Source organism: Anser brachyrhynchus, assembly GCF_964034855.1.
Source record: "Anser brachyrhynchus genome assembly, chromosome: 1".
Taxonomy (NCBI): Eukaryota; Metazoa; Chordata; class Aves; order Anseriformes; family Anatidae; genus Anser; species Anser brachyrhynchus.
In genome coordinates this window covers 120,685,905-120,713,788 of record NC_137694.1, presented here as the reverse complement: position 1 = coordinate 120,713,788, position 27,884 = coordinate 120,685,905, and the positions used below count along the sequence as shown (strand labels likewise).

General features: G+C 38.3%; 1 protein-coding gene across 6 annotated transcripts in view; it reads right to left on the bottom strand.

The window, feature by feature from the left end:
- The window catches only part of CASK (calcium/calmodulin dependent serine protein kinase), a 220,388-nt gene that overhangs the window by 134,708 nt on the left and 57,796 nt on the right, over positions 1–27,884 (bottom strand). For all 6 annotated transcript variants that reach the window (XM_080575458.1, XM_080575460.1, XM_080575461.1 and 3 more), the window contains exon 2: positions 26,815–26,927. In XM_080575458.1, the coding sequence (XP_080431584.1) occupies positions 26,815–26,927 (113 nt within the window). The remainder of the gene's footprint in view (positions 1–26,814; positions 26,928–27,884) is intronic.

The window sequence follows — 27,884 nt, the reverse complement described above, 5'->3', positions numbered from 1 at the left end:
CACCTGCAACTGGCTGTGTCTGGCATGGAGCAGCCCCTGGTCTCTTCCCACAGAGCCTGCCCATGCAGCCCCCTCTCTCCCTGCCAAAAAAACAAAAACAAAAACAAACAAACGAACAAAAAAACCCTTGCCACCAGCACTTGAAAGAGGTTTGCACTGCTTTCTAGTCCAGCCGGACTGCAGTAGCCACCATGCTCCCATGGGCTCCCCAGAAGATACGACCACCTCCAAGCTGAGCATGCTGCTATCTACCTCTGCCTCAAGACAGCACGTAACAAGAACACGATGCACCCTGCACCACAGCCAGCTCTGGTTTTACCAATCGTCCTGCATCCGAGGCTGCAGTTCCGAAGACAGGTGATCTTCCAGGGCAGTACAAGCTTAACAAAGCTCCCCTATTCCCATCTCTGTTTGCTCTTTCCCACCCTCTAAGAGAATTACTCTTAGGCTTTATTGTGCTAATAATATAGCAAGTAAGTCATAAAAGGACTCGGCACAACCAACATACTGCAACAGGAACAAGCTGCAGGAGGTGGGAACATCTGACATCGGCAATGAACATACTGACATCGGCAATGAAACCCCTGTACTCCAGAACCATAGCGATGTTCCTGCCCCACAGATTTTTTATCTCTTTTTTTCATGAGAGCCTTCCCGTTTCTCTTTACCAAAACCCCAGTGCTTTCCTTTCTGGGATACATGGCAGCCCCCTCACCGCACACATATATCTGACCAATGAATGACTCCTTGCCTCAACAAGCAGGAAAAGCATACCTGCTTCCCTTCCCATGCACTTCAGGGTGGCTAAAGGTCCACAGTAGCTAAGCGGATTTAACTGCTGGCTCTTTCTCTTCATCCCATGCATGTTCTTGCCCTCTGCTCCACTGTGCAGCAGTCTTGAGCTTGCCACACCACACACCAAACCACTTCAGTGTGTTAACTTGACAAAAAAAACATTCACTTTTTTCCCCACTGGCTCAGTGTCCTAGTGTATGAAACGACCACTCAGTGAGCAATCTCAAGTATGGAAGCTGGCATAAAAGCAAGGACAAGAATATGGAAGCAGGAGACAAACATGACCACAAAAGCCAGCCTCAGGAGCTGCTTAGGATGTTGCAAAACACAAGTAAAAGCACAAGTACACACCTTCCACTGCATCGCCACCAAATCTTATATTTCATAGTCAATCTGTAGCTTACCAAACATGATAAAAGCATACCACAAAGAAACAAATATATATAGTTCACAAATGGCCCTTGATAAAAAAAAAAAAGCCACTGGTAATCAGCAATTACAATGACAATGTGAGATAATCAGTCTTCAGTATCTTCTGTTCCAAGGCTACTGCAGAAACAAGAAGAGGGGGGAGAAAGAAAAGCAAAATGTAGTTGCAACTAATACTTAGCAACCAGATTGCATTTCTAATCCCCCACATGCAGAAACCTTTGGAAATCTCCATTTCATGGAATCAAACTTTACAGATGCTCACTAAATTCTGAGTAACATCCTTTTTTTCTACTCTATTCTTTCTCAGTGTTTGGACATAAATGTAAACATATTGATGAACTTTCATGTGGAATTAGATGTCTTGAGACATTTAAAAGGCAGTTCTCCTTCCCCAGTTCACACTCCATCAGCTACGAAAACATGAAGTGTGAGAAAAAAACTTTCCTTCTCTCTCATGACTGCCAATACCTCCACTCCACCAGATTTATCCAGAACGATGTACCAATAGATGGGTTTGTGTCCATGAAAGCAAATCCTCCTTTCTTTTACTCATTTTCTCATTTTTATTGGAATACAAATAAACAATGCTTCATAAAGAAAATGGTATATTTTGGATAATGAATCAACTTGAACTAATAAAAAGGTGTTTAAGAATGTATGAAAGAGTATTAACACCTGTCTATTGTAGATAATTAAAATCATTTATTAACAAGTGATTAACAGCAGATTCAATGAGGTAGGAGGACAGAGGAAGAAGACGGGAAATGATGAAAAATGAAACCAAGGCTTCCTGGATTATTATTATTATTATTATTATTATTTTCCCCTTCTTCTTTTTCATCTTAAGTGCACAGTCTATTTCAAAACACTTCTAGTAGTTCTCCTGGCTGGAAAATAGCAGTTTCAGAAGTGTGGCAAAACTCAAGCAGGGTCATGACATCAGAAATAGTTTTATAAACCCAGTAAATTAATTCAAAAAGGAGTATGGAGAGGTGTCACTGTCAGAAGTTTGGACATGCACACAGAAATGGAGGTGGTTGCTGAAGACATTCATAAACCTCTGCTGTAAAATCTGTAACACTTTCTCCTATCTTTGATCTGTTTTCAATAATTTATGAAAGGAAATTGAAAACAGTCATTGACTCTCAAGATGTGATCAATCACATAATGAAAGCACGTTCACTACCGATAACCATATTATATTAAATCCCATGTTCCCACCTGCTGTGCAGCACTGCATAATAGCCTGATACACAACACCTTTTAAATTACCATAGGCCACATTGTTACATTACAAACCACAATTTTAAACACTTTACAATACAATGAATTTTTTCACAGAGGTAAGTGGAAGGGTGTGCAGCTGCTGATCTGTCAGAATATGCTGTGAAACTTCTTTTTAAAACAGGAGAAAAAAAGCCAGTTAAACACAAAGTGTGTATTTGTTAAAAGAATGCTACATGCTGGTCAGAGCACTGAAATGGCAAAATGCTCTGCTGTAAAGTCACAATAGCCTTCTTTACTGAAATGACTAGAAGGTCATAATTTCATAAAATTACACATACTGTTTTTCCTTATAATAAAAGTGAACTGACAAATGCTTTAGTCTAGCAGCCCCATTAAAAGCAACAATTGTTCCCTCCTCTGTCATCTCAATCTCCCCTCCTGCAGCATCTCTCACCTTCATGCTAGTGAAGCTGCTTGTGCAACTGCACAATAAACAGGATCATGGAATCAGTCCCACTGCAAATAACTTCTCCCCTTCCCCTCAGAGCAATTTTTGAGCAATTTTTCAGCCAGACTAATTCTGAATGCACACATATAAGCACAATGTGTGTTGACAGCACAGCAGCAAAAACAAATGGCCACGTTACAGCAGTATTGCGCATCTTAAGGGCACAGCTGGATTAAAATGTTTGGGCAGTATGTCACATCACAGTTTTTTATTAATTTGCTCCTCCCAAAGACTAAAGAAATCAGAAAACTAAGAACACTAAATGTCACAGTATTATCAGGATATGCTAACATGCAGCAGCTTTATACTTTTGTACATTTAACTGAAATTCAAATTCAAACTGAAAAATGAATTTATAAATCAAGTGCTTTTTCTTTTTCCTCCCTGTAATTTGTGAAGTTTATGCAACTCAAAGTCGACATGTCTACCTACAGATTTCTCACTAGGTGGCAACACAGTTCGTACTTTGATCTGCTATGTAGCCAGCAACTGAATACAAAAGGTACCTGCATTTATTTGGCTGTTGAGAGCTTTACGTTTGGGTAGTTTTATACTTATTGATCTGTTTAATGATGATGGTAAGAATTCAGACATAGGAACAAAAACAAATAAATGCCACCTTAAAATAATTAAGGTGCACCCAGGGCTAGGCTAATAAGCACCCTTTTATCAAGACTCTGTAGCAGAACCTTCTCTCCCACGTGCTTAATGAGTCACTCAGAGCTTATGACTACACCAGTCGTCTGTTGTGCTGCACACATCGATAACTGGGTTACACAACTATAATAAATTTAAACACAGTCTGCTGTTGGAAGCCAGAAGTTTCTTCTTTAATCCACGAAACTGTAACAGAGTGGTATTCTTACTGCTTTGAAGTCCAGCAAAAAGCTCAGAAAGACTAATAACTTACAAGTAGTTCTGCTGAAATCACTGGAATTTCTCCTGCTTAAAAGTTACATCAGGCTGTGCTTTTTTCCCCCTACCTATGCTGCTCTCACCCTAAGGGATTTAATTTATTTTATTTTTTTTTCTTCAGGGATGTGCATGTTGGTGCATTTAAGTCTTCTCTTTAGCCTTTGCCCAGGGCAGTACAGGCAATGCATATCTGAGGATGAGCTAAAATTACCATTATCAAACAAATTCAGAGTGGCAGAAAAATTCAACACCAGACTTTGACATTTCTAATGTTTTGGCCAATATTCACTTAGGCAGTTCAGGTTAGATAAAGGTTAGACTTTGCAGTCCTTTAAAGGAGTTTTTAGCAGGGAGAGTAACATTTATATCAAGTGCCCTCAAAGGCAATAGTACATTACCAAGAAAAGAACGTTACTTCACATAATCATTAAGGTTGGAAAAGACCTCCAAGATCATCTGGTCATCTGACCACGATCCATGGTCATCACACTACTACCAATGTCAACCACTAAACTATGTCCCTAAGCACCACGTCCAACCTTTCCTTAAACACCCTCATATATTTGAACCAGAAAAATTAAAAATTACTTCTGTTGCTTACGATCCTAATATTTGTACTTTTCCTTTTGTTTGTAATTATTCTTCTTCTGTAGCTTAGTTTTTACCTGAACACAATGACAGGGAAATTTACTTTCTGATATCAACAAAGAACCTCAGTTTTACAGGAAGAAGCCTGGAATCTGAAAGACACAAAGGAAATCTATTCTTAACATATTGAGCTAGTCTAGACAAACTGTTCCCAACTCCTACTCTAGGAAGGGTTAAAGAAGCCATTAGACTGCTGTTATCGAACATTAGCAGCCAGGAACAGAGTGCCCAAAGTCACCCAGAACACAGAATCGACTGTTCAAGATGCTTCTTATACAGCCAGAAGTTACGTGCTTGTTTGTTTGGATCAAAGTTACTTTGGTCTATAACTCCTGGGTTCTGCATAGCCAACACAAAACCAGCTGCTCACTAATACTAGAAATGGACTAGTATATTTTGCCCATACCATTAAGTCCAGAGAAGCCAGGCAAAAACAGAATTGAAAATATTAATCTACTCTGATGAAATCAACTCTACAATGTCAGGTAGCTCAGTTAATGACAGCATTTTAGTTGTAGCACAGCATGCAGGACAGGTTACTTTGCTGTTTTTCTCAGGCAATTTAGAGGAAATTGCAATATATGCTGCTGTACTGAGACAGCCTGAGTACCAAAAGCTTTCTCCACAGCACATTGAACTCTATGATGAACAGCATCTACAATGCACCGAGGAGATGCATGCTGAGTAATAGATGACCATCTGGTAATTTTTAAGGATCATACCAATTCGCACTAAGTAGAAAGTCCTGTAGAGAGAGTGGTATCTGAACCCTGAAGAACAAATACCTTGTATATGAACAAAAACAAGAACAAAACTTGTAGTCTGGCTCACTGACAGAACAATGTCAGAAACTAGAAAACTCTTTCCAAGCAGCAGTAATCCACAGTCAGAAAAATAAAGCAATTTTGTTTTCTTCCTTTTCTACATGTGCTTCCCTTTGCAATTATTACCAAAAGGCATAGACAATTATTTTCTTTTCTTTGTTAACCGACAAATTATAAAACAAGTCATGTCAAACAGGTGTGCACGTCAGTTCAGTAACAAAAAAACACTACAGAATGTATTCTTTACCAGCACTTACAGGATTTCATGCTATGAACTAGCATGAAAAATTTCAAATAGACTTGTTGTTACTTCCACACATTTACAAAATACTTTTAAGTACTTCCTATTAAGGTTGTAGTGCTTTTTCCCTTTTCCCCCCACCATTTTCCCTTTTCCTTTTGTGCAGCTGCAATACTCCTTTGCAATACTCCTTTCAAGCTTCTGAAATCAGTGCCCTTCTATCACATCCCTCCTTTTCATTCCACAATAATCAAATGCTAGTGATTAAACCAGTGCTGCTGAGCTCAAACTTGTTTCTAACCGCATTCAAGTCACAGCTCTAAGAACGAGGTTTTAACTTGTCCAACTTGTCTTGGACTGTACAACTGGCAGATGTAACATATCCCCATAAAGAACCTATCCAATGACACTTTGTCTGTGAACAGATTTTTGAGTTCTATTTCAATGAAAGGTCATCTGAAAAGTAATTTCTTTCATAACTTTCACATGAGTCTCATGATATTTAAGGGACAATTCTTCATTATCAATCCAGATGTAAAAGCGTTCACCTCCTTCATCTCACCCAAGAGTTAAGAAAACAGTACTTAATTCCCCCCCTATTTTCTCGTGATGAGTGAGGATAAGAAAAAACCCACCTGGAATTAATACTTAGCCAAAAACAGTTCAGTCACCTAATCCAATCAGTGTAACTTGGAAATTGTATCAGAAAACAGGAGATACAGACTTGGAAACAGCACATCTGCATTGCTTTTTGACTCATTTCTGAGTGAGTTCCCAGTGCCTCTGAAACTCCACACGATATGAAAAGCAAGAATCCTGTAGTAATATACCACTTTCCTTCACTACTATAGGACATTTCAAGGGACTAATATTGATCTATAAAGCCTTACAATAAACAGCTGGCATAATGAATTGCTCCTCCCTCTTGTCAGAGCCAAGATTATTTAAGAGCTTACACTCACAGAACGAAATTAACTTTCTTCAGGTGTTAAGGAAAGGCTTGACTCAAATTCATTGCAACAACTAACATGTCCTATCTCACCTCTCCATGTTCAGCATGAGATCCACTTTCTTTGGTATCCAAATGGAAGTGATGATCAATTAAAGCAAGAACATAACATTATAAGTTCTATCCATTTATCTCACTCTTAAGTGCAAGAGCAACTGCAAGCTTGTATATAAATTAAATGCCCACAGTTATATTCTAGAAGGGCACAGGAGTAGAGTAACTGACAATAATCTGTATCTGCAAAACAGAGCTTTGTAAGAGCAGGAAAGAAACAATTAATAGGGTTAAAAGAAAGAACCAAATCTTTCCCCACAAGTTTGAAAAAGAAGTTTAAATATGTCTCCATTAAATGCCACTAGGGTAAAGAATTTCATTGACATGACGGGATACTTGGAAATGTAAAACATAAACCTCACACAGGTCAGCTTCCATAGTTCCTTTAGACCCCTTTTCCTGCCTACTCAACAAAATGAAAACTCTGTTTAAACATGACAACATGTGACTCACAGGCTGAGTGTAGCACTGCCCAGATCCTGAAAATAATCTGAAGCATGGTTGCACAAGATCCCCCATTCTCCCACTCCCCATTCCTTCCTTGAAGGAGAAGCAAATAACAGTTCTCAGCCTGACCTTCCTTCCATCACAAAGCTCTCCTGGTGAAACTAGCTGTTCATGTCTCATGCTGCTCAACCATGTTCTGAATTTTCCAGAGCACTGTAGTAGGCAGAGGAAGAGAAGACACTGAGGTAGGGTTGGGTGTACTCACCACTATAGAAAGGGGATGAGTTATTCATCTGTGACTACAAATAAAAGTAAAATTTGCAAATCCATGAGCTGTTATTCAGGTTGGATGTACATCTGCAACACTATTAAAAGCCAGCTCAGGTCTAGCAGGATTTATTAGCTCAAATGCAGTATATGCAAAACAGCTGTGCTGCTTCAGGGCATGATGACACAGTATAGTATCTTTCAGTCAATACCTAAATTAATAAACCATGATGGACTTGAGCTAGCTGCATGCAAAGTCACTTAAAAGTCACAGTGACCCTGATTCTAGAGGATTTATTAGCTCAGCTAAAGACAAGCTGTGGGTATGCTAATAAACAATCCCAGAAACAGAGTGCCAAGAAAATGGTGCTGATATTCTACAAAGGGTCAGTTCTGGACTGGTATTACGAGAGAGCTCACAAACCTCAATAGATACAAGCTCACTGTGCATGTTTTGCACATCCACATGCTACCACATACTGACTGGACTTCTTATTTCTTATTAGCCACAGTACCCCCGTCTGTATTTACCACAGAAAAATAAGATTTGGCTGCTTAAATCATCTCATTGTATAAATCTTCATCCATGAAAAACTAATTAGGGAAATAAAATGGCCTCAGAGCATAGAGAAGTTCATGCAGTTTATACATATTCCATGTTTTGTCACACACTACAGTCAGTTTGGAAAGCCTATTTGTAAATTCTAGGTAAGCATCATTTTAAAACACAGAACACTTCATCGTAACATTCTTAAGCTGGAAAAAAATTAACACTTTTTTTTTTAAACCTTTGAACTTTTACCATTAAATGTGCACCTAAAGCTTTCAACCTTTCAACTTTCCTGAGATATGCTTTATTAAATTATCTCTCACTTTCTCTTTTCCAAATGCCACAGAAGATCATGAAACTGGAATCCATTTAAACCTTTTATTACCACAAACATTATCTATCAAGTGATGCTTCTACTGACTTAAGTACAATCACAGACACAGAAGTGCAATATGCTGCCAGCAGTGAATATTAGAATCGAAGAATGGTAGCAGCAAACAACAATGTGCCTGTCATAAGAACTAATTTCAAAGAGTTTCTGCAAAAATATGTGCCCAAAGTCTACTAAGTTATATGCCAAATTAAACTTTGAAGACAGTCACAATGGCCTATGGATTTTAAGAGAAAATTGACAAAACTTTAACTTACTGTGTGTAGGTAAGAATGTAAGCACTGCAGAAAAGTAACAGGAATTTCTCCTACGGACTATTTTCTTTGCCTTTTTTTTTTTTTTTAAACTGTAAACTCATTTTCCAATTTCCAAAGTATTGATAATAATCACATGATAAATATGCCATAAAACCAGATGCCAACTACTATCAATGAAACCTGTCATCTCTAGTCTGCAAAGGTATTTTAATATGCAAATTATTGCTTACACATACTGTAATAAATAAGCACGAATTTTAGAAATTCAAAATTCTGCTTCTGCTTTTAGTATACACACATCCCTCATTACTATTACACATTTGCAGTATAATCATCTAGCACAGCAAGTTACAAGACCTTCAGCATAAACTCATCTTTGAGTTGGGCTTAGAGCAATCAGCAATTAAAATCTGTTGAACAATGGACTTGGACATTGAAATACAGTATCAATACAGTATTAAATGAAAGACAGAAAAATTTAGCTTTCTATAATCTCTGAAGATCTAACAAGCTGTGGAGTTGCAACAGGAACCAGCAAGGACTTGCCCAGAAATCAGGCTCAAGAGAGAAAGACCTAGAACTGAGTTGGATTGTTCCTTACAAGCTCTTTCTTGAAGTTCAAATACAAAAACCATGCCATCCTTTTTGGAAATTGTTCAGATGGCTAGAATGACCTACATTGCTGTTACAACCAAAGCAAAACACCTGACCTCAGAACATTATTCTGGGCTAGCCTCTATGCAAAAATGTACAGACCAAATGAAAATGATGATTTACATCACAAAAATGGAGGAACAATGTAAGTTACTGTACATGAACAAAACTGTTCCTTTTTCTATTTTATCATGTGGTTACAATGGCTGCCGCTTTATCGAGCCACATCAAAATGCAGCATGTAAATCTCAATGCCCACAAAGACGTCCAAAAAGCAAACAAAGAAAGCAGGTGCATCTGGATCATACTAGTAGTAGATGTGAAAGGGCAATAACCCAGCTTTAACTCTCTATCAGTCAGTGCTACCGGAATCCAAAAAAACATCACAAAGACCGTTTTTCTAATAGCATTTTAATTTAATTTAAGTTTGACCAGTTTATTAATTCATGACTGCCACAATGTAGAAGTGACTGCAAACAATGAATCTGCCTTCCTGTCAAGCAAACTGTCACCACCTTACAGCCAGCTCTAAAACTCTGTTCTACAATATAACATTCCTAAATACAAAACCAGAAGATAGCTAATTTTATAAACAATCTCCGTTTTTGTAACACTAAATAAGCAAATGTTTTTATACTAGTTGGTACTATATGGAATACCTAAAAAGAACATTTTTTAAAAAGTATTCTTTCTATATAAAACCCACAGAATAGTTATTATTTTTCTTTCAAATATTGTTGCATATCTTGGCACATGTATATGCGTGCCCTCAGTCTTCAGACCACCATTTATTTGCAACTCTGATTACCATGCCCTGAAGCAGGGAACAGCTCTGTTAATGACAGCAGCCCCATAATTCCTCAGAAATTGTTATGAACTATGCTCCACGGAAGAAAGTTACTAAATACAAGAGAATCAAGGTAAAAATTTCTCCTATGTTGTAACAGGCAAAGGGATGAGAAAGGAATAAATAGCGCTGTGGACTGAACTCCAACTGTACTTAATTAAGCCATTAATTTACTGCGACACTACCTGACACTACCTGACAAAAGCACATGCTCAAGCCTAAAAACAGGACAGTGAAAAGCAAGATTGGCAAAGACTGGGAAGAGGATAAGAGTGAAATCATAAATTTGTAAGAGCAGTGAGGTGCGCGCTGGGTGTATGTGGCATAACTGGCCAGGTGTTGGCGGCAGAGGGCTGTGGGGATGGCTTCTGTGGGAAGAGACGGAGGGCTACCCTGTGCTGGACACGGCCAGTTGCAGGTGGCCCCACAACAGACCAAAGTTATGGCCACACATGCGGTGTCTTTGAACTAGAGGACTTCACAGATCCTCTGTGAAAACATATTCAAGTGAGGGCAGTAAACACCCAAAAATTCCAACTAAAAAACAAAAAGGAACAAGGCCAGAGCAGGAGAAGCAAGGAGACAACTGAAGAGGAGCAGGCTGGAGCAGAAGGAGATAGCAGGGGCTGGAGCTGACTGTGTGTGTTGGGGGAATGATGACACAAAAGCAGCAAATGTCAACCGAATGAGTGACCGTAGCAAACCAGGCAGTGCCCTTCAGAAGAGCCAATCACACAGGTAACTCCACACCCACCAACAAAACAGGACATAGCCAAACCCAGGACAAACCGGGACAAAAAGTGTGGAAGTCTTGACAATTTCTAGAAGAGAACACTTATCTTTAGTTCACTAGTTGATATTTATTTACTTGCTGACCAGTCCTACCAGAGGGACGGTAGCACAGACAAGGGCAGGGGCTTTGTAAGACTTGAGGCTCTTTCCTCTCACCTCCTTGTTAACGTTACCTTCTATGTGAGCTTTCTCCAGCTAGTTTGCTTGCTTGTTATTTAAGGCAAAAAGAAAAAAAACAAACAAACAAACAGAAAATGCCTATGAGCTGATTAGGAAGGAACTGTGGTAGCAACCACAGCTGTTTACAAGACATGCTCATATACATCCTATTCCAACCTCAGTTTGCATTCATGTGTTAAACAAGGAGCCACTGGTAGCCCTTAGAAGAAGAGAATCTCTCCTTTGTTTTACAAGCATCCCACACTTGGTTTATTATCTTTATATTTCCTCTGAAGCCTGTATCCCAATTCCCTGTTGAATAAATTCAAACTACTCTCGCTTATGCCTGCCTCTTAACAAGGCAATTCTTCTTTAAATGTAACAGCTTTCTAAACAAGGAACCAAGCCAGTTAACAAGAAATTAACGACCGGGAGAATTAGGGTGCAAGACCTCTGCTCACTTTCTTCCCAATCCAGAGTCAAAACAGATCCATTCAAAGGTCAGAAAAGTACCAAAGCTGGTGAAGCAGCAGGAACGCATGGTCAGGAATCTGGGCTGAAGACACAGGGCTTGCCTCCCTCTGTCAGCCCCGCTGAGGGCAGAGGAAGGAGTCACGAAGCAAAGGGCCCCCCCCGACGCTGCACAGACTCTAAGTGGCACCTAATATTCCTAGGTATTAGCATCCTGGTTTTCCAGGGTGTAATGGTTTCTTCCCTGGTTTTCCCCTCCAACAGATAAGCTTCTGAGAGACAGAAATGGAAGGTGCTCTACTGATATGCAGCACTGTAAGAATGGAGGTTCTTCCAAACTACAGCATTAGAGGTGAAAAGCTTCTTTCCAAATACATCAACCCTGTTTGCCCAGCCCTGTGCTGGAAACAGAAGCTCTGGTTTGTCACAGCTTTTCAAAGAGAACTATGAGGGCAAAAGAGAAAACCACAACAACAGTGACAATAACCTCCACAGACCTGAAAAGACTGAAGTGGAATACATGCATATTTTAATAAACTTTCATGTGGTGGCAACATTGGACTCAAATACTTATTTGGTTTGGCAAAAGAAAAATAATCTGTCGATTCAAGCACAGGAGCACTTCATAAGCAATTTTCACTATTTATGACACCATAAAACAAAGCCATATTTTCACCAGTTTCTGCAATTGTCAATTTTCACTATACCACAGGCAATATTAAAGATGACAGTTATTAAGAAATCTACAAAAATTGGATATGTCACAGTAGATCGAGCAATATATTTTTTAACCTAACTTTATTTCGTCAGTCTTCTGGGAAACCAGAGGAAATCAAGAGGCTTCGGTTTTATATTGCTGTGTTTCCCAGTAACTTTCTGTGGAACTTGGAATATGTCTTACGTTCCTCAGTTCTGTAAAGTATTAAAAATAAATCCTCATTTATGTGCCTTAACAAATGCTAAGGCATTCTGAAAGAATAGAATAATACTTTTTAGCACCAGCCTCATTTGCAATCAGGCTTCTTCTTCTACAACAACTTTAAAAAAAGAAAAATATTGACTACTGAATATTTTAGGCATACTAGGTCCATAGCAATCTTCTCCCCCAACCAAGAAACATACTCTAAAACATACTTTATGTCTTATTCATGTATGAAGTGATCTTAAAATCCAATCTCTAAGAAAAATCTCTGTCATAGATATTAAATAAACCCACTAGGTATCACAGTACTTTTATTTACACTGCCAATTTGCTTACTGTCACTGTGTATATTTCTTGGTTGGATTCATATTACGAAATCAAGTACATAGAATACAATCCATATGAGTAAGCTATCTGGGTGTCCCTGATAAGTGCCTTCATTAAAATAAATGGCTTGTAGCTGGAAAATGACATGCCAGTATGTCCTATTTCAGAGTTCTCAAACTGTAATAGTACACTGAACAGTGAAAACTCAAGTCTGCTAAAGCCTTTGGCACTAAAACCAAAAACTTGCTACACCATAACGCTAAGAAAATGCAAGTGTCTTGCAATGCTAAGTTAGACAAAATTTAATATTCTCATCCTTTTATCTTCTAGGTAGTTAAGTGATCGAAGTGTTTTAAAATCATACACCTTCCATTCCATTACTGTGGAGGGAGGGGAATGACAGTTGACTTGGTTAAATTCCTAAAGTTACTGATCATATATGTAACAGTTTTTAAATCTAGAATTAGGTGGAAATTCAATGCTGTATTAAAGTTAAAGATAAAACTGAATTCATATAATGTGCATTCATTAAATTTTAATTTTAATCTGAAATTTTACTGTATAGATAATCACTTACTGTTTGTACCTCACTTCTTTCATTCTATTAAAATCATTAATATACTGGAAGACAACTGACATGATAATATTTTACTTTGACATGGTAGGATTAGAATAGCAGATAAAATGTAGAAAGTCTTTAAGAAAGAGAATTAAGTTCATATTTCTCTTCAGAACCTCCAGGTTTTTGATTTAATTAAAACTGAAATTCAACTCCTCATTGAGGAGCTAAAAATCACCAATATTCTACTCTGTTAGCCAATACTACTTAAATCGTCTTACAAGATAGCTTCTAAGCAACAAATATTTCCATCTGCCTTTCTAACAGGACAACTTAATTGTTCTTCTTAAATTTTGCTTTCTTTTTGCACCCAAGATTTTCTGTAGTCAAAAAGATTACAAGACTTCTTTTTTCCACTGAGGAATGAAGCACCTCTTATCCTGGAAAACGCCTATTGTTTGGCAATTTTACAAGTGGACTAAACCTACTGACTTGCACTCAAGAAAGTCTGACATCTTTACACTGGTACAATTTAACACATGGTAATTTTACTGAAATTATTTAATTCTCACAAACAATTGACATACAATTTCCTGAGCCTCAAATATTTTGACCTTTGTTCTCCTCAAAGTGTTTTTATTCTCCCAGACAATGACATAACATGGAGATCTCTCCACTTCTACATACTTTATGTATTAATCATAAATAGTTTATGATACAGATGCTAGAATGGAAATTTCCATGAAGATCCGTGTTCAGTTTTTGGAACTGCAGTCTGTCCATTTTTTCCCTCCTTAATATTTCAGTTTGAAGACCAGATAAGTGGTAGGAAGATTCTGCTATGGTTTGGTTTTAGCAAACTGTTTCTACTTAAAATCACCAGTGTATGTGCAGTAAATTAACAAACTAAATTAAGAGCTTTTATTTACAAATATTGATACATCTTTCAGCAATTGATATCGACCATTAGGTAGCTACTTCATAATTTTTAAGCAACTTGTCATGAAGGTGTCACTATTGAAAACATTTTGATTTGATTAAAGGTATACATTCTTGTTTATCTTCTGCATTTTTACCAATTGTAAAAGCAAGTAAATTTAGTTTTGAACTAAGAAAGAAAATATCTGTTCTAGAAGATTTTTACTCTGCACATGCACAGATATTATCAATATAATCACATATACAATTATGTAGGATAACACATATCTTACATACCAAGAAGATGCCTCCATTTTAAAAGATTTGTTTTTTTCCATCCTATTACCTAGCAGGCCCATCAATGTTTGCTGACATGTCTTTACTTCTACAAAGTTCCACTGTCCATATGTCAAAATATTGTTCATCTATAATCTAGGAAAAATATTAGCACAGGCAGAAGAGCTTCACATGGAATGTTTGCATGTGATTTGTAGGAAAATTACACAAGATCATGAGGTCCTCATCTGAACTTTTGAGAAAACTCAGAAAAGCACAAAAGAATAGGAAACTATGGATCACAAACCGTGACGTTTCTCTTCTGGAAGACAGAAGATTTTAGATAAGATTTTCAAAGGATGTAAACTATTCCAGGCAAAAATCATGTAACTTGAACACTGAATTTTTGCCATGGCTTCTTGCTATGGCAGGATACAGGTTTGTCATTCTAACATGTAAAGTATTTCCAGAAGAGTGATGTTTAACAGGGATCATTATTTAACATATTACAGTGACATACATTTTTAGATTCAGAAAACAACAAAAACTAGCATTTAAGAGTCAAAGAAGGGTCCCTTTGGATCAATGAATTACCAGAAATTGCAGCTCAGCTGCAATTAGTCTTGAGTTCTATTGATTGTGCAAACCAGAACAGAATACATGCTCCCATGCAAACAGAAAATATTTGAAAATACAGCTGATACTTATTATCTTCCCTATGTTTGTAACTAGCCTGAATTATGGCAAGCACAGTTAGAAGCCTATTTCTGGACAACTATTGGCAAGAATCACCATCAGTTAGATGAGTACAGACTGTGTACTAAGAAGCATTTTGGAAAGCATTTTCATTTTTCAGAAGATAAGGTGGACATACAGCATGCATTTTGCAAACAGATTAAAGACAACACTGTTTAAGAATGAAGAACGAGAGCATATTTTTAAAAGTATAGTTCCAGAATTCTTTGCATAAACTCAATTATGAATTTGTTTTGCAAAGAGGGCTAAGAAACACACCTTTATCGTTTGGTTTATTGTACTTAAACTAAACCAGGGGTTTAGACAAGAAGAATGTTGTTAGGTTATGTGATAAAATCTTGTCTACGCACACACAAAGTATCACAGAAAAACAACGGTGTGTGGGGTGACGAGAGCCCAAATAAAGCCCTGCTCAGCTTCTCCCAGGCCCATCACAGGATGGCTATCTATCCATCACAGGCCCATCCCCACAAGCCCAGAAGAGCACAGGGCCACAATGGCAGGCAGAAACTCCAATTAAGGACACGGAGAAAATTATAACCTCTCTGAGTCCTTCAAAGGGCTGTCCCAGGAGAGTCTCAGCCTTGGTGGTCCAACACGAAACCCAGCAAGACAGGCCATTGGGATCACCATTTAGACTAAGGAGGTTGCTGCCTAGGGGTGTTGGACACATTATGGGATGCAGGAGAAGAACACTCTGATGTTACACAAGACTTATTATCAGTTGTTTAGGGGAGGAATAAAAGGTAGTAAAAGGGAAGGATTTAGGGAGGAACAAGTGTGTCAAACAGAGGGATATGAGAATAAAAGGGTCCATTAATGTGTAAGCAAGAACTGGTGAGTATGCTTATCTGGCTATGCTCTGTGCACAATCACTGTAGCTTGTCCTGTCACCGTTAATCTCCACCTTCAACTACTTTCCTGTAGGAAGCTTTTTACTCCACACACATATATGTGTATTGGGATCTGTGATGCCAGCAATTGGAGTAAGTGAGCATGAGACCACCCACAAAGATCAAGTCAGAACAGTGGGTAAGTAGGTGAAGGGACCTTCGGCCAAGAGGGTGAGTGGGTCTCTAAGGGACAACTCTGGGTGTGAGAGCACCTGTGTCTGACCCACTTGGGGATCTCCATCCTGCTCAGCCAGAGAGAGGAACAAGATGAAACCATTGGTATAGTCAATGTTCATGGAAGAGCTTGCCAATTATGTGGTGTGTACGGGTGCCTACTGGAAATACAATTTGAGTCTCTACACTGGATGGACCTGGCGACATGGAGCTGCAGCTCCTGAAAGAAATACTAAAGATGTTAAACAGAATTTACAAAGCTGCATTTGTAGAATCACAGGATGGTTGAGGCTGGAAGGGACCTCTGGAGTCATCTGGCCCAACCCCCTGCTCAAGCAGGGATGCCTAGAGCAGGTTGCCCAGGACCATGTCTAGATGGCCAATGAATATCTCCAAGGAAGGAGACTCCATAATCAACCTGGGCAGCCTGTGCCAGTAGTCTGTCATATTTGCAGTAAAAAAGTGTTTCCTGGTGTTCAGAGGGAGCCTCACGTGTCCCAGTTCGTGATCACTGTCTCTTGCCCTGTCACTGAAAACAACTGAAAAGAGCCTGGCTCCATCTTCTTTGCACCCTCCCTTCAAGTATTTATGGACAATGATGAGATCCCCCTGAGCCTCCTCTTCCCCAGGCTGAACAGCCCCAGCTTTCAGCCTCTCCTCACAGGAGAGGTGCTCCAGTCCCTCCATCATCTTTGTGGTGGCCCTGCACTGCATTCTCTCCAGTATGACCATGTTTGTCTTGTACTGGGGGTCCCAGGACTGGACCCAGCACTCCAGGGGTGGTCTCACCAGGGCTGAGCAGAGGGGAAGGATTACCTCCCTCCACCTGCTGGCAGTACTAACACAGCCCAGGATACCATTAGCCTTCACAAGGGCACATTGCTGGCTCATGTTCAGTTTGGTGTCCACCCGGACCCCCAGGGCCTTTTCTGCAGAGCTGCTTTCCAGCTGGGGTTGTTCCTCCCCGCCGTGCAGGACTTTGCACTTCCTCTTGTTCAACTTCAAAAGGTTCCTGTCAGCCCGTTTCTCCAGCCTGTCCACGTCCCTCTGGATGGCAGCACAACCCTCTGGCCTACCAGCCACTCCTTGCAGTTTTGGGTCATGTGCAGACTTGCTAAGGGTATATTCTGCCTCATCGTCCACGTCATCAATGAGAATACTAGGCAGGGCTGGACCCTGTATTAACCCCTGGGGGTACACCACTAGTTATCACCTCCAACTAGATTTTGCAACACTGATCATCACTCTGGCGTTGATCTAGTCTAGACAGATAATATCCACTGTTCTCCCTTCATCCACCAGGCCAGTCATTTCGTCATTGAAGTTTATCAAGTTGGTCAAGCATTTCCCCTTGGCAAATCCACGCACACTACTCCTTGTGATTTTCTTCTCCTTCATGTGCCTGAAAATGGTTTCCAGAATTAGCTGCTCCATCACCTTCCTAGGAACAGAGGTGAGGCTGACATGCCTGTAAGTACCTTGGGTCCTCCTTCTTGTCCCTTTTGAACACGGGAGTGACATTTGCTCCCCTTCAGTCTTTGGGCACTTTTCCCATTAGCCATGATCATTCAAAGGTTATCTAAAGTAGCCTTGCGGACATCAGCCAGCAACCTCAACACTCATGGGTACACCCCATCAAGGCTGACAATATTATTATACTCCTAGCTAGTTCAGGCCTGTTTCTGATTAATACAAAGCAGAGAGTGCTTACACATCTCCTTTACTGAGTACTTCATATATTTAACATACCAAACTTAAGTACATAAATCATCATACTCTTTAATTACCACATGCATGCAACTGTAACTCTTTAGAAAAGGACAGACAAGACTGAATTAATATGAGGTTTTAAAGCCTATTTTTGAATAATAGCGAAGTGTGCCTGTGGTATTTTATTTTGCTTGTTTTTCAGGGGGGAAAGAGAGAGTTAGTATGGAAAGATTTTTAGAACTCTGCTCAGTTACAATCTTTTTCATTACAATTTGATGGATATGATTTGGAAAATAGTACCAGGCTCAGAGTGACTAACTGAGTGTGCAACTATAGCTGACTAGGGTGGACATCTCAATGACAGACCTTCCACTGGAGAAAAAAAATCATAAATCTAGAACAGTTCTTTTCCAATACTTTTGTAAAGTGTTCAGTACACTATAGGATGTCCCATGTCAGTCATCATTTTGCTAGTCTGCTTAGAATAAATAGTATCAAGTGCAGCTCATCTTTTAGGTTCTGTGATTTATGCTCACCTACAAGTACAATCTGAAAATGTTTTTCCTAAATTCCAATATTTCAATATGAGTTTAGAATATTTTCAATGTTCAGTGAAACCTGCATTGAAAATGGTTGTGAGGTCCTAGGCACAGATGGGATTCAAACAGCTGACTTAGAGGACCAGTCAGTTTTAGTCTAGACTTAGCAAAAATGATGTATAAGCACAAGTCTGTATGGAATTGTCCTAAATTAGTAAATATGTCATTACTTGAGATGACTAAGATGCACATAATTTATGTGCATTTCTGTGAAAAAAGGTAGGGTATTATGTATTACCCAACAAGGCTATTTCCATTCAGATTCAGACATTTAACAAAACTAGTTATTTCAGTAATTATTGTTGGGGGGAGGTGCACTCCTCCAAAGCCCTTCTGCGTTCAGTGCTACATTAAATCCAGTATAAACAGATACATATCAAAAACAAGCAAATGAAATCATACAGCAAAAAAAGCTGTTCTTATTTTAGAGACTAATTATAATGAATAAAGAACCAGTTGCTTGCAGTGCGTAAAAACTTAATGATTTTCTTTCTATATAAGAAATAGTTCATCAAAATTACATAAATATTCTTAGGTGCTTTAAAGTGGGCGTAATGAATTCTTACACTACCCTTTCCCTTCTGAAGACAGAAAGGGAAAGCATTACATCAACACTACTGTGAATGTGCTTGCAAAATTTGATGTTCTTGAAATAACGTATGACTATATCACCAATCTTTATACTTGTTGCTTATGATCTGGATGAAGAGCCCTATTTCCTCATATATCTTCCTCTTTGCCTCCTTCGACCAATCAGATTCTTGTGCGGACTCCAAAAGAGGTCGAAACAGTAACTTGACCAGGGACACTTCATGCCTTTATCCTGCTCCTGGAACCCTGTATCTGGGCACATTCTACAAACAGCACCAAAAAGGACCTCTAAAATATAACCTTGCATTTTACGCTCAAATATATATATATATATATAAAATGCTGTTATGTGAAGCGTTGCCAAAGACTGAATTCCATATTTTTACCCAAAGAACACATGCACCATTTCCGAGGTGAACTGATTCCCAATAGCACAAAAAGTGGAGTCATTAAAAAGAAATTATTGTTATGCTTTCATTCCCATGATTCATCACATCTATTATATGGTTAACATGCTTCAGCACTTACAGAAATGTCTTCTAAGGGGTAAAAAAAACCAACCAAACAAAAAAACCCTGCAGTTCCATCTTTTATGCTGTATCTCTGCACAGAAGTATTTAATTTTAATGACACTTCTTATGAAAGTTACAGTAGAACAATAAAACAGACTTCTATGAAAGCTATTCATACAAAATAGTTAAACTGAATTTTAATTTAAAAAGCCTATGACTCCTCCAAAAAGTGAAAATAAGAAAACTCAAATCTTTCATTAAGTTAAAACAAAAACCCTCAGAAAAACTTAGGTAACATTTTCTGTACTTAAATAGGGACAGCTATACCCACATGTGAAAAGAATGTCAGAATTAAGGTAAGAACTATGCATTTCCCAGAAAGATTACTGAAATGACAAACATCAAAAGTGGTTTTAAGTATCAGTCCAAGTTATTTTGTTAGGCATGAACTAGTGCATCCTGACCTTGACATCTGTATTTTTTTTCTTTCCTAAAAGAAGTTCTTTTTATAGTTGATTGATTAAACTTGACCTCTGATGGTCACCCAATCCAACTTTGATTCAAAGAGAGGTTACTGCCAACATTAGGTCAGGATAGCTGTACCTTCATCTAGCAGAGTCTTGAGAACTTCCAAGGACAGAGGTCTGAAAACCTCTCTGGGATGCCTGCACTACCCTCAGTAGACAAGTTTTTCCTCTGTTCAATCTGATTCTTCCAAGCCACGATTTCTTACCACTAATATTTGTTCTAATACCTGTCATTAACAGCTTGGCTGTGCTGTTTTTGTAATTTCTGAAATAGCTGTAGGCTATGTCACCCCCTCAGCCTTCTCTTCACCAGACTAAATGAACAGCTACCCCAAACTGTCTTTGCTCATCATGTTGTTTAGGGTCCTGACTATCTTGATATTCCTCTGCTGGGCCCTTTCTAGTTCTTTCCCATCCCTCAGATTGCAAAGTCCGAACCTGGGCACAATGTCTCAGGTGCGGACCCAATAGTGCCACAAAGTTAACTCCCCTTGATTTATTTTCCATTTTACTTTCCAGCATATAGCTTACCTTAATGAAAGTATTGTTTTCTTCATGGATTGCTTTTTGGTAAATCACAGTGAAATAGAGTACAACACAGAAGTAGCAACTATCTGAAATTCCAGATAACTACATGTTTCTAAATCAACGGCAGAGATTCCCCTGTTCTTCCTTCAAATCTAGTCTACATATGGTGCTATATATGGTTCCAAAAAAATTTGGTGACACAGTTTTGCAATATGTTTTACTCAAAGACCAGCTCAACAGTAACATTGTGTTTTTGCTTAAACCCTTGAAAAAAACAGAGAGAGGGTTGCAGAATCTTGGCCAGATGCTTTTGCAAAAAGTATCTTGTGATTCACGAATACTGAATTCCAATATCAAAAGGTTAAGATATTCTGTTGTGCATCTTTACTCAGAATGATATAAAGCCTTTCAAATGAACTGGATTGACAAAGTCATTTAGGAAATGGAAGTCCAAGTAAAAGAATTAAAAATATATATCTTTACATCAACAAGGGTAAACTACTTAAGGAGATAAGCAGAATAAGAGTTATCTCTCATCTGTGAGAAAATGACTCACAACCTGGAAATATGTCAGGATAAAAATCTGTAGGCCCTTTATAGGAAAACAAAACAAAACAAAACAAAACAACTCAACACAACAAACTGATGCCAACTTTCATGTTTTCCCCCCTCCGCCCTCAGTGAAATAATTTTGGAATTCTTGTCGTTTTATGGATGATACACAGTGATACCACTTTTGATGCAATTTACCTTGCCCCTCTCAGTGCCAGAAGTAGTCAAAAGTATATTCAGAACACTTCTTTCTTGGCTAAAATTTTCTCCTTTTTCACAGCCAAAACATTTTGTTGGGACTGTCTTCATAATTCACCTCCAGTAGAACCAGTTGAGGTTCTAAAGGAAACCTGAAACTTTCCTTATCAGCTTATCTATTCAGCTTCACAGTGGCTTGCATGCATACAAACCTGTACAGATGTGTACAAATGCCTAATAAATAAGATCTGTCTAGCCTATTAGAAGGTTGTGGAAGCAGTGGTAATCTTTTTTTTTTTTCTCTATCAAAATGTATTATAGATAACTAAATCTAATACAAGCATTAAATCTTGAAAAACAACTTCAAAAAGATATGCGCTGTAAGTACAGGGCACTGCCCTTTACATTGCTTTAGAAACACACAGAATGTTACAAGATTACTTAAATATTAAGAAAAGAGAAACAAATAATGTGTATTGGCTTTCACTAAGCGGTAAGAAACTGACCAACATTCTCTTTTTGAGAATGTGTTTGTACTTCTAACAGATGTTAGGTGTTAGAACAGCTAACTAAAAGCGAGATATGCCAGACACAGAGAGAAAAAATAAAAGGAAAACTCATGGGCTGTGAAGAGCAGGAAAAGAAATGGACAGTAAAAAGTAACTGGCGTGAGCTATAATAAATTCGGATATAAGGAAAATGAGTTTTATACATCTCTGCAACAAAGGTTCTGAATATATCAGCTAACAGCTGTATTTGAAAACAAATTAATTTATACTTATGTTATTATACCTCAAATGAGTAGCGGAGCTTCCTATAGCACCAAGTACTCTTCCATAGGAGCCCTCTAAATTGAACAGTACAAAATATACTCATTTATATCTAAAAATATTCAAGCTTCACATTTCCTTAAGTGTAGTTTGATATTTTTTGTTACTCTGTAATATGAAAACATGGCGAACTATAGTACAATTTGTCATCATGTAAAATAACCAACATTAATCCAATACAACATGAGGCCACTTAAACAGTGACAAGGTGTCAATAGACTTCATTTGTATGGTTAAATTACAACATTACAGAGATTGAACACATACAGTATGCAAGACCATGAACACTAATACTTAAATCCAATAGAATTTAGTCTAAATTAGATTTGTTAGCTGTCAGGCATTGCTACATAGCATTATTTTTTCCCCCCATTAATAAACCATTCCAAAGAAGCATACAGACATAAAAATCACTCAAGATCTGTGCCTGAACCTTACAGAGAAAGAATATTATACTAGATACTTGTCTTTTCACTGCACTTCTGTGTGAAGAGTTTGGCTCTAACTGCTCTATGCCCTTCCATTAAACAGTTGAAGACAGAACTAAATCTCATCTTAGCTTTTTTTCTTAAGGCTAGGCAGACCCATTTCTCTCAGGTTCTCCTCCTACCTTACATACTTCAATTCCTAAATGTCTCGAGTCCATCTCTGTTGGACTCATTCCAGTACATCACTTTATTTCTTGTATTGGAAAGCAAAATTGCACACAGTGCTCCAAATGCAGTCACGCAAGAGCCGGAGAGAGACAATAATTGCTTCTTTCAATTTGCTGGCTATACTCACAGCAGTGTGCTATGCAGTTGGCTGCCTTTGCCACAAGAGTACACTGCTGACTAATATAAAAACATTACGTGAAAAGTTCTTACCCATAACTAAATGTATAGGCATATTCAGCCCCTACCTCTCAGCACTCTACATGTACGTGAAATTAATGGAAGCAATTGCCATCAGCTCCCTCACACTCAGATTTCCTTGTGGGGCTCTGATTAAGAGTGGAAACACACAAATAATAAGTCTCTCTTGTTAACAACTTCCCAGATATAACCCCAAGCAGTGCATCCCAAAACCTACATTATCTCCAGAAGTGTTGTTAAGAAACACTGATTGCTCTTCTGTAACATGATTACATCTCTGCTACAGCTACAATTTTGGGTGAAAGTTTAGAAAGAGCTGTTGTCAACCCCTTTCAGAAATCAGACAGAAAACACTTCCAGAACTGTCACAGACCAACATTCATACAAAAAACTGAGCGCATTCTGCCTGGTAAGTCTACCTTAATGTCCTCATAGCAGGCCTAATACAGTCTGTTACTGAATGCAGTTAGTATTTGTGATGAGACAGCCCTTCCTTCAGATTTCTCCATCATTAACACACAGGAGTTCTGAGACTTTCTGGAGGATTGTTCCCTGGACTTAGAGGATCAGAATCAAATGTAACTTTAGGGCCAGGATGTTTTAGAGCATAGCAGACTGAATAAAGGAAGCTTGACTTTTCACAAGCTATCTTCCTCAGGGGTTTTCCTTGTTTCATGATTTACAACTGTACCTCTCTCCCACTCATGTCTCAAAGAAAGACTGTGCATGGAAAGCTGGATAAAGATTACCCTCACGACGAAAATGGTCTTGCAGAGGACAAAACTCTGGGGTAGACAATGTTCCAAAAGATTAATCTTACCACTCCATTCCAGCTTACACTTCAACACAATTACAAATACTACTTCCCCCAGGTAAGTTATCTAATATTTATGTTATCTAAGTAGCACCATCCTGGCTGCAAGTTATGGCTCTCCCCCAGTGTGTTTAAGGAATGCCATATCAGAAATAAGCCAAACGAATTTAAAAGAAAATTAATTATTTTTGAAAGATGTAAGCCTAAAAACCTGCATTGAGAACGGGTACACAAAAAAAAAAAAGAGAGAGAGAGAGAACACAGGACAGAAAGAGTTTGTGAAAAACAGATTCTTTATGCAGAACTAAGGATGCAATACTTGCTCCACACATTCATTTATACAGCTTATATGTCTTAACATTACAAAACTAATGTGCAGCAATTCAAAATCTTAAAAGCAAGCAACAACAACAACAAAAGAAAAAACAAAAACAAAAAAATCCACACCAAAACTTAAACAAAACAAAACAAAAACCCAACAACAACAACAACAAAAACTCACCACTAAACCCAGAAACTGTTTATGGTCAATTAAATCAATGAACTTCCAGCTTGTATTACAAACATATCAATATAATACCAGCGGAATGCAAAACAAATTTAGTATACTCCCAAGCCTTTTTTCTAGACCCAGTCAAGAAATGCAAGCCATCAACAGCTTTCCTTCACTTTTTTACTTGACACCCAGAGGGAGCTGGACAGGCTTGAGAGATGGGCCTGAGAACCTCATGAGGTTTAAAAAGGCCAAGTGCAAGGTCCTGTGTCTGGGCTGGGGCAATCCCAAGCACACATACAGGCTGGGCAGAGAATGGATTGAGAGCAGCCCTGAGGATAAGGACCTGGGGGTGTTGGTTGATGAAAAGCTTGACATGAACTGGCAATGTGTGCTTGCAGCCCAGAAAGCCAGCTGGGGCTATGGGTCTGCTTTATCAGTCTGCATCAGTCTGCATCAAGCAAATACCAGTCTGCATCAAGCAAAGTGTGGCCAGCAGGTCGAGAGAGGTGATTCTCCCCTTATTTGCTCTTGTGAGACCCATCTGGAGTGCTGCATTCAGCTCTGGGATGACCAACACAAAAAGAACACAGACCCATTAGAACAAGTCCAGAAGAGGGCCACAAAGATGATCAAGGGGCTGGAGCACCTCTCCTGTAAAGACAGGCTGAAGGAGCTGGAGTTGTTCAGCCTGGAGAAGGTTCCAGGGAGACCTTATAGTGGCCTTCCCGTACCTAAAGGGGGCCTGCAGGAAAGCAGGAGAGGGACTCTTTGTTAGGGAGTGTAGTGACAGGACAAGGGGGAATGGCTTTAAACTAAAAGAGGGCAGATTTAGATTAGACAGAAGGAGGGTGGTGAAGCACTGGCACAGGTTGCCCAGAGAAGCTGTGGATGCCCCATCCCTGGAGGTGTTCAAGGCCAGGCTGGATGGGGCCTTGGGCAACCTGGTCTATTAGGAGGTGTCCCTGCCCATGGCAGGGGGTTGGAATCAGGTGATATTTAAGGTCCCTTCCAACCCAGCCCATTCCATGATTCAGTGAACCTATAATTACTATTGGCTTTTCCTTTTTTCCTGATCAGTCCTTGCTCCTTTGTGTAGTCCTTCTCCCTTCCTGAAACTCCTTAATAGCATCAAAAGGTTGAAATTTACTGTCAAGGAGCAAGGGAAGCAATTCTCCTGCAAAGGTGCAAATGTTTCCTAGCACCCACCAGTTAAGATGAGGCTCAGACAAAGACTAGAAAACAGACAGAACTTAAGTACTTTAGAAACCTGTACAAGGCAAAAAGAATACTCCAAAAGATACCGCACATTAATGTAAAATGCAATGGCTTTTGTATTACCTCCCAAAACCATATGTAAGCTCAATATTATGGAACGTGTGGCTTATATTTTGTTGGAGGAGGGCTAGAAAAAAGAAGCTAGTATTAGTTATAATAAGTATATAAGATATATATATATAGTATATAAGATAGTATTAGTTATAATCACTGAGAATTCATCAAGCCTTTTTTGCCCTCAAACTTGGGTTCGTAAGGCTTTACTTGGCACACGTGGAACCCCCAAAATATTAATGTACAAAAGAATATGATCTCCAGAAAATATATACTGTGACTGTCATTCAATTAATGTGCTTGTTTTCAAGTGCCATCAAAGTGCTATAAAAGAAGCACTTCAGTGTGCACACATGCTGCATATTCAGCTTACAAGAGACATATTGTATTACACTACAACAGGAAATGCTAAAGCTATAGCCTTTTATCTATACTCTTGCAGAGTTGTAGAGCATCGTTTTAAAATCCTGACTATATGAAAAACATATACAGCCATTCTTTATATAATTTCACACACTTTAATCACAAGTTTTGCCCATTTTATAATCAAATTACTTGCTAGATCTGCACTGGTAAAGCCAATGTGTTTTCATTATACTTCCCTTGTAGTACGATTTTTTGATTCCAAATTATTATGTTTTGTTTTTAACAAATTCACTTTCTGAAAAAATAGATAAAGAAAAAACAGGAATAGCAATGGCTATTAGACATAGAATAGACCTAAAGCTCTTTTTAATCTGTATCACAACAACCAAATAGCTGTAGTTACAATTAATAACTGTACTTAAGATTAGAAATGCACACATTACGTTATATCAGATTACACTAGAGATACAAGATATTGCTTTAAAATGTCTACAACATATAAATCTGAAAGAATCTTACGAAGCAAACAAAAGTAGAACTTGTTGACAAACCAAAAAGACACCTGCTTACAATGTGCTTCATTTTTCGTTCTTACCTTCTGTGCTTAATCCAGGACTTGAAGTAAATTTTGCTACATCGACAATCTTTACGGCAAACTGTTGCCCTGTTTCCCTGTTGATACATCGCCGCACAACGCTGAATGGACCCCTGAAACACACATGCACAAAAAATCAGCAATAAATAAACCATTCTCTTTTATGCATTGAGCTATAATTCCATTACTTTTAAACAAAATTTGGATTCCTATATATAATTCAAATATAATATTTAAACAGAAGCTTGTACCTCTAATCTTTGCTCCCCATTAACCATAATACATGGTTTTAACTACAGACTAGAGTAAGAACAGTAAATGAGTTTCAAATTTACTATATTAAGGAAAACTCAAATATATTCTCTTATTCAACCAATTGAGAAAGGCTATCCTCTTGGAAACCATGTGTAATATACACATTATCATTATATTTTAAACTGACTTTTTTTTTGATGCATTGTTCAAATGGAGAAAAATGTATTAAAAGATTATAATATGAATTGCAAGCTTCCTAAACTGTTTCTAACTTGGGTATTATCCTTGTTTTATACTGTAAAAATAATGTAAATACTATATTCTGCAATTTGTATTCATCTCCTTGATTTCCAAAATGAAAATTTGACAGGGATGACTTTAAAATTTGACTCACAGTACCAGGTGGAAAGAAAGAAAAATGGAGGTGAGAAATATATTCTTGCTTTCAGTCCTGAACTAAAGTTTAGAAATTACCATTATTTGAAAGAACTGAAAGGATATTCTTTAGTAACAATGAAAAAAGAAACAAAACTGCTAAGTCATGCTGTTTGGGTTGGTTTCTTCGTTCTACACAAACTAGGTTTATTTTAAGCTTATTTGACACCACTAGATTATGAACAACTTCCATTACTGCACTTAAAGCTTATCATTTTCTCTCATCCTAAGCACTTCAAGAACCCCCATAAAATTACAGATAAAGAAGATCTGTTAAAATTTGTTCAGACAGATGTTAGTGTTGCATCCAATGAACAAAAAGCTAGCTATTGTTCAAAACTGAAGTTATGTTTGCTGAAACATGAGTTAGAACAATGGTA